Below are 12,246 nucleotides of genomic sequence, written 5' to 3'. Positions count from 1 at the left end.
ACAAGAGCATCCATGTACAAAAAAAAAAAAAATAGCCAAAATGTATGGGAAAGAAACTCTCCAACTTTGAATATAAAGGATAGTGAACATCTGTTTGAGAAGGAGATGGATGATCATTACGATGACTAATTTGAAAATGGTCAAAGATCATATATGCCCAGGAAAAGCTAAATAAACATTTAAGTTAACTTTTGAAATTGTGCAGTTTTTTGTGAAACTGCTATAGCTGACAGTGCCTTGCACTAAAAGAAAGCAGTGGGTGGGACTCAACTCTATGGCATGCCGTAGGGGACATTCCCCTGGTGGTGTGGAAGTGTCATTTGGGGTGGCCTAATGCTTATTTTTGGGGTGCACAGCTAGTTCCCTTATAACCGCGGGCTGCAGTCATTGCTCATTTGATATGTTTTGCGCAAAAACACCTTTTACCCCAGGAAATGATGATGCATCTCAAAGGGGAGACTTTCCCGGTGATGGAGATGCGCGATATGAGATATTGTAAGTCATATATTGTGGTGTAGTGCCAAATAAACCATCTAGGCTATGCACGTAGCAATTTGTTGAAAAAGGAACTGGGCACCAAAGTCAGCATCATAAAATGCGTAAGACAGTGATAACTTCAAAGGCACCACCTATTTTCCAACTCCTGAGGTATAGATCTTGCAAAAAAAAAGTCAACTGAACCTTATTCAGCACGCTTGGTACCAATTCACCATTTTTGGTCGCATGGCTCACGTCCAGTAGGCTTGTTCACACATAACAGTGAACACAGGTACAAACTGTCTCAACAGATGTACAAGTGTTTGTGGTAGAATATACACTTGTTGATTTGTATAACTCAACTAATGTGTGCATGGGTACACAGACAGTGCACTCATTGAACTTTTATATGTGCATAACTATGAGTGTACAGCTCAGCTATTTGTATTCATAGCTACACAGATTGTACACTCATTGAATGTAATGCATGAACACCCCTTGTATGTTACATAGTAGCACTCAAGCAGTTCAGGTAGTCTTGCCATCTTCACAAACACAAATGGCTGGATCTAGATTTAGTTTCCCACTGAAATCAATAGGGCTTAAGCCATTACTAAATTTTCATTATAATGGAATCTAATCTGGATCAAACCCAGGATTTGTGTTGTATAATTTTGCATACAAGTGGATATAGGAATTGAAACAACACTTCAATGTGGTAATTCTTTCCAGAGCATTTGGTACAGTGAGTGCACCAGTTCCATCATTCGTTTTGGCAACCCTAAATACTTGTTCAGGTTCTTCATTTGTGAACTATGGGAATACTTTTGTCAAAGCACTTTTTAACAAAACAGCAGGTTCAGCACAACATATCCTTGAAAACTGAGCACTGCATAATTGCCACTATCAATTCATTTTATATACATACTTCATGTTTTTAAACCAAGTTAATATTCTGAATATTAGTAGAATTGTGTGTTTTTAAGGATTTGACAAAATGCACAGAAAGTAGGTTTTCTGGTTGCTATTAGCACTAAGGTTTGGTAGAGACTGTGTTGTTGCTAACATTGGTCGAGAATGATCTTTCCATAATTCCCATTTTTTGTGCATTTCATCAGAAATGACTGGTTCTATCTCGCCAGTGTTGGTGGGAAAAAAGATACTAGGGAAGAAGATAGATCTCACCCACAGTCATGGTCCTTACCTATATTTAAGTATTTTGTATTAAAACCTTGCTCTTCTGCAAGTTCTTCAAGAAGCTGGACATAATCTGTATTAGGAATACTGAGGGGACTTATCTTCAGCAAAGTAATTCTTTCTCCAGAAGCATTCCTTAAGGTATTCCATGTGCATCCCAAATTATGACTCTGTTCATTTACCTAAAACAAATTAAGAGCTTTTAGACTTTGTCGCATTTTAAATTTTATTTTAATATTTATTTATTTTTAAAACTTATATACTGCCCGACTAGCAATAGCTCTCAGGGCGGTGAACATAGATACAATAAAATACAATATAATACAAAAACATCAGTCTAAAATCAAATTTCACAATCTAAAAACAGCAAAGGCTAAAATCAAATTACAAACATTACAATCATTAACAAAAAATTAAAATGCCTCGGAGTAGAGAAAGGTTTTAACCTGGCGCCGAAAGGATGATAGTGTCGGCGCCAGGCGAACCTCCTCAGGGAGACTATTCCATAGTTCGGGGGTCACCACTGAGAAGGCCCTTGATCTTGTCACTGCCCTCCGGGCCTCCCTATGAGTCGGGACCCGGAGGAGGGCCTTCGTAGCAGACCGTAGTGTACGAGCCGGTTCATAGCGGGAGAGGCGTTCCGACAGATATCGAGGTCCCGCGCCGTATAAGGCTTTATAGGTTAATACCAACACTTTGAATTTGGCTCGGAAGTGTATTGGAAGCCAGTGCAAGCGGGCCAAAACAGGTGTTATATGGTCAGACCGCTTCGTTCTTGTTAGCAGTCTGGCCGCCGCATTTTGCACCAGCTGTAGCTTCCGAACTGTCTTCAGAGGTAGCCCTACGTAGAGCGCATTACAGTAATCCAAACGTGAGGTTACCAGAGCATGTACTACTGATGTAAGATCCTCCTTACTCAGGTAGGGACATAGCTGGGCTACCAATCGAAGTTGGTAGAACGCATTCCGTGCCACCGAGGCTACATGAGCCTCAAGTGACAGGGAAGAGTCTAGAACGACTCCCAGACTACGAACCTGTTCGTAAAATCATTCTTTGTATTTAGAAAGTTATCCAACATCTTTAATGTGGTCTTTCCGCACCCCCACTCTGCTTGATAATGCATTAGGCAAATGCCAAGCTATCATACTCTGCCCATTTTAATGGTATTACTTTGCTTCTATGTTTCTCTTTATTTATGTATCAGTTCCTCCTGTATAGCCAGTACCAATTTCCCTGATACTCTCAAAATCTTCAGAATGAACCTTCCTCTTCTTCAGCCTGCACAAGGTTGCTGCCTGCATGTGCACACACATATGTGCACTCCTTTAGCTAGTATCTGGGGAAGGAGGGGAAAATGGGAAACTCACACAATTGTTTGACAGTAGCAGTGCTGTATGTTGCTTATTACTTCTGGGTGATAGCAGAATGCGGGGAAGAGACTCTTTTAGGGTGACGGAGAAAGGAGGGGGTGGCAGCGAGGTATTCTGGTGTGTTAAAGAATTTGATAGGGTTGGTGGGCTTCACAGAGGAAGTAACCAGATGCTCTGAAGTGGTATCTGCCAGCAAATATAAAGCCTGATTTCTACAGCAGGCCAAAGGTAAAGCCCTTACTCATATGAGCATTCCACATGCTCCTGCTCATATATAAATCCATGTATAGTGTCCTAGCATGCCAGTGGCACATCTGCATGGAACATGGATGGCTGACATACCAAGTGTTACATGCAAATGTTCACTTTGTAAGTCTATTAAATACACTTACATTTCCAGTCTTATTTAAAAACTTGCTTTTAATGCGGCTTCTCCCAGGATTCTCTTGGTCTGTATCTTTTACTGTAGGTGCTGATGTTTTCCCTCAAGCATTCTTATTTTTAATATGACACAACCTCTATGTACACTCAGTTGCCACTTTTTACTGGTTGTTCTACTGTGGCATTAACAACAGTTTGAAAAGTAGAAATGAAGCAAATGAAACTTTCTCCATTGCTTTATAAACTCCATGCTAAATATAAGGCACATGTAGAAGAGAACATCCATCACTGTTAAGCAGGTTGCTGCATCTGATACTGAGCTGATGGCTGGGATTTATTAGAAGCCTTCTAAATCACCCAAGAATTAAGTGATAAAGATGAGGAAAACAGTCTTCTTCCAGCTTCCAGAGGAGAAACAGGCAACCAGAGATTATGGTGTTTATGCATTTGAAAATATATTAGATTATAGAGGCCCCTGGAGCAGCCCAATTAATGTTCGTTTGATTGGAAATAAGTTTCATGCAACTAGAGTACTTACTCCCAAGATTACATTCTTAGGCGATTGGGTTTTAATAGCTAAACAGTTTCTATAAAATTAAATGAATTACTTACTAAAGAACTAGTGACACTGTCTGCAGAAAAATTATGGAATTTATAAAGCAGTTTCTCAGCAGCATTTCGTTTTGCTAATTTTTTAGAGGTCCCCATCCCTGCGTAATGAAACAAAAAGAAGAAAGATTAAAATAAACAGAGAACTTAGACTGGGATACATTCATACTACAGGGCTACATACCAGCAGTGAGTATGGTCAAACTGAAGGTGGGCATGACAAAATGACCAGGGTGTGCCTGTCCCACATTGCACCCACTATCTCTTGCACAAAGATGTGTGTGCATGCATGCGCGCACGCACACACACACAGAGCTCTCCCACTCCTCTGGTGACCTTCAGCACAGTACTGAACAAGGCATCTCTTTTTCCTCTTGCATGCTGCTGTTGATAGCAGATTTGTGTGCTCCAAAAGCAGGAAGGAACACTCCAAACTGTTCTGGTGTCTCCCAGGATGGCCCCGTAAACATCAGAGTAGGTTGGATTTTTCCAACTTCCACTACTGGTGGGTACGTAAGAAGGAGGAGAGGTATCTTGTTGGTGCAGTTGTTAATTTGGGTCTGGGACTGGTGGGCCTGATCTGGTCTGTGTGTTGCCAGTGCACCACACAAGTTATAAAGGCATTTCACCATGATCTCAAGCTATCTTTCCTGATAAGACATATCCAGCTAAGACCCCATCAGTATATATGTGAAGTCAGGAATTTTTGCCCCAATGAACTTCTATTGATTAAACTAATATTGGCTGCAAGACCCTCTCCCTGCTTGCTGGTGTCTTTCCACCTGGCCTGGAAGGGTGAGGCTTTGGCTGACTGCAGCTGTAAAAGGTATCACTACCTGAAGATGCCAGAAACCACCTTGACTGTGGGGTGTTGTTTAGGGGCTTCTGTTTGGGTAAAAGTTTAATTTCTGATGGTCGGTTTTTTGTTTTGCTGTTATTGGGTTGATGCTTCTGTATTTTATTGTTGGATTTTATTAGGAATTATAAGGATGTATCAATTTACTGTATGTTTTTTATGATGTTTTTGTTAACTTATTGACCATTTGAATTTATTTCTTACAGTGAGTTGTGTAACTTTTTTCTGTTCATGTTGTGAGCCGCCTTGTGCATAAATTGTTATGGAAAGGCAGCATACAAATAAACAGTGATGATGATGAATATGTACAATTCTTCCCCAAATGGGTGCTGTGCCCACAGGCCTCCTTCTCCCCTCCAATCAGCAACAGAAGGCAGAATAGAGATACAGGAGGCATGCAAAGACTTCTTGCGCTACCTGTGCACAGGTACCAGGGTGAGAAATAGTGCTTTGTTGATGCCCCCTGCCATCCATCCTGCCAGCACACTTTGGATTTGGTGGTTCCTCTTCCTTATTCTCTCCCCCCCCCCAAATCTCAGTAGGGTCACTCTGCCCAAGCACTTACCCTGACTTTCAAATTAAAAAGCTCTCAAGGCAGCTGAACTTACAAGATCTGAACAGGGTGGTTCATGACAGATGCTCTTGGAGGTCACTGATTCATAGGGTCACCATAAGTCGTAATCGACTTGAAGGCACATAACAACAACAACAAGGCAGCTTATAAAACAGAATTATATAAAATACTATCAAAAGTGATCAAAAGTAGAAACAAAAGTGGGATTGCTATGGACGATTAGTCCTGTGGTTAATTCAGGTTATGCTATATTTTGCACTAGAAAAAAAGAAATATGTACCTGTTTCTACAAATGTTTCTATTCTGCAAATCATTGTAAACTCTCTGTTATGGGGTGGCCCCGTCTCTTGTGCCAGTGAATACTCAGGAAGTCTCCAACCCTTGTGAATAGCCAGCTCCTAGAGAAAAAGAAAACAGATAATAGACAGAGCAGATTTTGGTCTAGCTTTAAAGCAACAGCTACCTATTAAGAATGGGTTTATAAATCAATTACTTAATGGTAACATAAAGCAAAACGCTGATGTAGAAATATTTGTACTTGGAAGTGGGGCAAAAAAATAAAAAATTAAGCCTGCATGTACAGAAGTGCACATCCGGTGAGCAATGTTCTGAAAGTACTGGTGTCGTTTTTATGGGTATGTCTTGTTGCTAAATATGCCTTTTTACTGCCTTTGCAAAGCAATGTACAAACGTTAATAGACAGATGAATGGTTAAATAATAGTTCTGGTCAGTGCCGTCATTCTGAAATTTTTGTAAGTATGGAATCATAGAAGAATCCACAACTTTGATTATTAATTCCCTCTTTTTTAAAGAAAAAACTATGGTTTCAAGGATTTATACATTTTTAGAGATTTAGGGTGAGCAGAGTTTAGCTTACCATGTGGCAGACTTCTCTCAATAGTTTTTATTAAGTGCCAAAAAATAAGTAGATACTGTACAAAAAGAAACAGAACAAAGGGACCCTGCTAGAAAGCTTACAATCTAACTAGTTAAGTTAATACAATGAAAAAAGAAAATAAAATCATAAGAAAATTGGAGGAGATACTAAAATAATGTGACAAGGAGGAAGCTGACCAGACAGAGAAAGTTTTAAGTGAATTCTTAAATGCCAGAAGAGATCTAATCAACTGGATCTCAGTGGGTTGGAAAGCAAGTACGGGTACTTGTGTCTGCATATGTACGGATATGGTGGTAGAAACTGAAAGAGGTTAGCAAGAACAAGATGGGAAACACTGATTTAGAACAATGTAAAAAAATCAATAACGCACTAGCAGCGACAAATAAGACTATCAGCAGAACAGTTCAGGTCTACAAAGTACCTGCTGATGCCTAGTCTTTGCAAACTAGTGTGAGCTCACCTTTAAAAATACAGAACAGCTTTTGTTAAGTTGGCATTTTTATTTATCGTGTCACACAGACATCCTGCAGACAGAACAAACAGCGTATCTCCCTTTTTGGAGGCCTGCACAGCTCTTCCTTAGCGGCTCATCTTCATTAAATTAGGCACAGTGCCAAACAATTAATTGGAAAGAGAACAACTGCCAAGGATGGACAAGGGACCACACATTCAGGCCTCTCCTCTGTTCCGTTAGGAACATAGGAAGCTCCCTTATACGGAGTCAGACCGTTGGTCCATCTAGCTCAGTACTGTCTACACCAACAGCAGCTCTTCAGGGTTTCAGGCCAGGAATCTTTCTCAGCCCTACCTGGAGATGCTGAGGACTGAACCTGGAACCTTCTGCATGCAAAGCAGATGCTCTACCACTGAGTGGCAGCCCTTCCCCTCTCACACAACCTTACTGCAAAATTTCAAAATTAAAAGAGTTCTTTGGGTTCACACTTATGTATAAACTTGCACTAGGACTTCCCCACCTTTTCTCTCATCTGTAGCTCCAAAGGAGCCACGCCCTAAAGTCCCCCAAATTTCAGAGTCAAACTAGACGTGACATGAGAATTCAGGAAGTGGAATTCTCAATATCTTAAAACAAACGACGACAGAAAGTACCCATGACCCTCCTTACTCTGATTCAGCACTGTAGGAGCGTAACCCTCTCACACCACAATTTTCCTGCTGAAAATCTCACACACACGCATACTACTATTGCCCTGACTGAAAAATTTCATGAGTGCAAAGGGCTAGGCCCATTATTTTTTTCTATCAGAGCAATACCGTGGGCAGTGGCAGGACAGTTCAGTGGGGAAATGGCACTGAAGGGATGGGCTAACCCCCCCACGTCAGAATCCCAATCCAGTTTGGGTGTCCCAACTGCTTTTTGCATGAGAAAATGGCATTGAACTTTCCAGTCATGGAATTCTGTATTATGTTGAATGTGACCCTCAGATGCAACTCCTTGTGTGGCACAGTGATTTGTTTACATTTATTTGTTTGTTTTAAAAACATTTATATCCTGGATTTCTGGTTAAACAAATGTCAACCCAAACACTATAAAATAACCTGTAACATCATAAAAATGACAGAGAGCTTTCTAATAAAGAGCCAGCACAGGTAACAATGCTAAGAATTGAGGTATTCAGTTAATTTTACTCCCAAATGCCCTCCAGAACAAGGCCTTCACAAGTGTTGCACCTACAAATAGTCCAGGAGTATATGTAGAAAAATCATGTCCCATGGCAGAATTAATGAAAAGAATGTGTGGTTGGTTTTATTTGATCAGAAACTACCTGTAGGTACATAATTTCCATGGTGTAACTCTATGTGTTGTGTATAGTTTTGATGACAACTTCAAGATGGCGACCATCAAAATTCACAAAATCATGAATATGTCTGCAAATAGTGGACAGATTTGAATTTATAAGGTCTCAATTTAAAGATAAATCAGAGAGCTACAGAATAACAATAATTTCCATGGTATAACTGGTGTGTGACGCATATTGATGATGTCATCAAGATGGCCACCATCAAAGTTCACAAAATCATCAGCATCTCCTTAAGTTCCATAAGCAAGAAGTTCCTAAGCAAATAACGTGTAGGTGTTCCACCAGTCATACCTGCTACCCCGACAGATCGTTCAATTTACAGTAGGGCCCCACTCATATGGCAGGTTCCATTCCAAGCCCCCACTGAAAAGCAAAAACCGCTGTAAAGTGGGGCCCTACTCAGCTGGAGCATAGGAGCTCCCCGCGCTCCAGCTGCCAAGCTCCAGCTGACAGGGATCAGCTGGAGCGCAAGCTCCCCGCACTCTAGCTGATCCCGCGCTCCAGCTGATCAGCTGGAGCGTACAATCAGCTGTAGCACGGGGAGCTCACATGCTCCAGCTGGAGCTCCCCGCACTACAGCTGATCGCCCTGCTGGCACCACCATATTAGCAGAACGCCGACAAGTGGGGCACCGACAAGCGGGGCCCTACTGTAGTTGACATTCTTGCACCAACTGGAAATTTAACTAAACACATTTGTGGACCAAAATCAAAATGTGTTGTTACACTAGATTTGGGTCTCTATAAGCCTGTACAGCAACTAATAATGTCTCAACACTATCTTTGTGATCGATTTGTTTTATGGCCTGGTGAACTGCACATATGCATACATTAGTTCGTGCAATGGGCACTTGATGGATCTGATATTCCTGAAATGTGGGAAATTTGGCATAGTGAGGGCACTGTGTATCACACTATCATGGGAAAACACCTTCAACACCCTGTAGAAGCTCACACACATATACTCATTGCCCTGTATGAAATATTCTTTAAGAAACATCCATGTGAAGAAATTAGTAAGAAGGCTGAAAACCTACAAGGTAAATCCGATGTTACCAAAGGCAGCAATATTGAAATCTGTTAACCACTATAGAGAAATGCAATCTCTCTGGACAAATAAGGGAATCTGATGAGATACAAAGACAATCAAATCCAATGATTAAAATGATGCAGGAGTACATGGCACTGGTAGAGTGTTTGTTGCAACTATTAGGAGTTGTGACTGGAATGTGCACATTTCATCTCCAGGAGCAATCACTGGGTATTTCTTTGCATTAGATCTACACAATTACTCTGGAATGATGGCATACTACATTGCTGAAGAATGTGCTTTAAAAGAGTCTGATCCTGAAATAGGGAAGGAGTTTGAAAAAAGTAACTGGGTTGTAAGGAAAACTAAGGTTCCATTCTGTGCCCTTGGAACTGATGAAGCACTTGCACGCTAGAATGGAGCTTAGAATGGAGGCTTAGTAGGCATTACACAGTATCCTAAGGGCCTGGCCCATTATTTTTTAACAGCATCAATACTTGACCAAATATCCAAAGAGACGCCAGGCATGGCAGGGATACCATTAGGGCCAGCAACATTGCACAAGCATCATCAGAACTCGAAAGAAGCAGTCACTAAACATAACAGCAATAAATAAACCACGTATCAAACTGAAACGGATTGGAAATCCATTTTCATATGCCAGTCCTGAACTCATTAACGTTGCAACCAAGGCAGTTTTCAGTGAAAAAATTGCAAAGGATGTTAGGTGATTATATGTTCTTGGTACCAGATTTATGAAAGTTTCAAAACATAGAGACTCATCTCAGTAACATGAAACTATGGGATCCAGTCAAGAAGAGCAAACTACATTTGTGTTCAAGTGCCAAGAATAAAAATGAATGTGGCCAGTGTTGTTAAAGAGTTAAAAGCAGACAGAACACTATTTGCCTGACTACTGATTGTAGCTAGATAACAGCACCAGGTTGATTTATGTGAGATATTGGGACACTATGAATTCTCTGCTGTACCACAATCACTGTATAATACTGATGGGACTATGCATCCATCTCAGCTAAAAAGCAAATTAATTGAAATTTTGAAGTCACTTCCACCAACAACACAAAATACTAGCGCAACCAGCAAAACACCTAAAACAGCGTAACATTTGAAAGCATCTTTTTTGTTGCTATTGTGAATGGTATGGCAGAGCTACAAGCTACAGACAAATCAAAATATATTCAAACATGTAAAGATCTGGCTGTTGTATTCATTAAAAAAATTCAGAGCAAGCACTGAGAGCATGATGAAATGCATCTGGTGTTTGACACATACAGACAATTCTATTAAGAGTATGGCACGACAAAAGAGAGTCCCGGGGATATCACCCACCCAGTACAAAATCATAGACAGCATGAACGTAGCAAATGTTACTATGAAGCATCTACTTTCGCACATTATCACCAAAGATTAATTGCTGTAAACTGCCCAGAGAGCTTCAGCTATGGGGCAGTATATAAATGTAATAAATAAATAAATAAAGATGACTTAACTGCGTACCTAGCTCATAAAATGCTTCAGCCTGCTAAAATAACTAGAAAGGACTTTGTAGCTGCATGCGTACAGATGTGGCTGCCTCATATTGTTCTTTGGAGTTTCTTCGTAGTACCCAGGAAGAAGCAGATATCAAGATAATTCTACATGCATGCCATCAATGCCACAGAAAGAGGAGCTAAAAAACTTTATATATTTGTACAGGACACTGATATTTTGGTTCTTGCTGTATGAAGGTACTAAGACTTCCTCCGGAGTCTTACTTTGTTCCTTCTTCAAAAAATGTTACATCACTTGTGAATATATTTCAGTCACTAGGCCCTTTGAAGGCTTCTGCACTGCCTGCATTTCATGCCTTGTCTGGATCGGATTGCACAGATACTTTGTCAGGGAAAGGTAAAGTTTCATACTGAAAAGCATTCACTACAGCAAACAAAGGCACTCCCTTACTTTAAACTCACTAGGAACTACAAGACACAATCCTACACATAGTATTTGATAAATTGGAAGCATTCATTTGCCAGGTTTATCAGCCAAGACCCAGGAAAACTACTCCTGCGGAGTTACATTCGTCCAAATTTTCTAGGAAACAAACAAATTGGGGGAAATTACCACTTACACAAGGTGCTTTTATACCAAGCTATGATTTGGAACCAAGATGACCAGCACGCCCAACAATTCCATCTCCTATTGAACATGGATGGAGCATGGAGGATGGACAGATATTTCTCATTCTCTGGGACATGCCATGCACACCTGATTCAATTCTGCAGTTGATCAGATATTCATGTGTAAAGAACTGATATAGTCCACCCTGAAGATGCTTAGCCAACAACCTACCATGTACAGACATGTGTGAGTGTGGAGGAAATGATGACCTGTGTGATAATGGTTCTCATATTGGACCAGACCATTCAGATTCTGATAATGAAGATGATAAAGGTGATGATGATGGTGACCATGTTGACTAAAGCTTATTAGGATATGCAATGTGTGAACAGTTATGTTATGTTACAGTAACAACTAACAGTTCCAATAAACAGTAGTGAATGACTTTATATAGCTGATAGCACTGCAATTATATTCCATATTACTATCAACATAAAACTGTCACCTATTAAACTTATTACCTATTAAAATCCTTACCAATTAGGTATTAAATATGCAATTTAACCACACATATACAAATTCCAATAGGAATTTTTTGTTCTGTCTTTATTACCTGTATAACACTCAAAACTAGTATAGAAATAGGGTTGATATTATAAATACCCAAATATCTATACGAATTATTGACTTTTGAGTTAAAGTTGATCAGATTTGTAGTTCTGTGAAATGTCCACAAAATGGGCCCTTATAAATTAAAATCTGTCCACTGTTTACAGAGATATTCATGATTTTGTGAAGTTTGATGGCAGCCACCTTGATAATATCATCAAAACTATACGCCACATACCATAGAGTTGCATCATGGAAATTATGTATCTAAAGGTAGTTTCTGATCAAATAAAACCAACCGCAT

At 40.1% G+C, this 12,246-nt stretch overlaps 1 protein-coding gene across 2 annotated transcripts in view; it reads right to left on the bottom strand.

Annotated features, from left to right (window-relative positions):
* Window positions 1-12,246, bottom strand: part of PRKRA (protein activator of interferon induced protein kinase EIF2AK2) — a 34,051-nt gene that overhangs the window by 13,715 nt on the left and 8,090 nt on the right. For both annotated transcript variants that reach the window (XM_061608369.1, XM_061608368.1), the window contains exons 5-7: window positions 5,745-5,862; window positions 4,038-4,135; window positions 1,682-1,856 (exon numbers count right to left, since the gene is read on the bottom strand). In XM_061608369.1, coding sequence (XP_061464353.1) covers window positions 1,682-1,856; window positions 4,038-4,135; window positions 5,745-5,862 — 391 coding nt within the window. The remainder of the gene's footprint in view (window positions 1-1,681; window positions 1,857-4,037; window positions 4,136-5,744; window positions 5,863-12,246) is intronic.

This window comes from Rhineura floridana, chromosome 2 (genome assembly GCF_030035675.1).
Source record: "Rhineura floridana isolate rRhiFlo1 chromosome 2, rRhiFlo1.hap2, whole genome shotgun sequence".
Classification (NCBI taxonomy): domain Eukaryota; kingdom Metazoa; phylum Chordata; class Lepidosauria; order Squamata; family Rhineuridae; genus Rhineura; species Rhineura floridana.
This window is presented reverse-complemented; position numbering and strand designations above follow the sequence as displayed.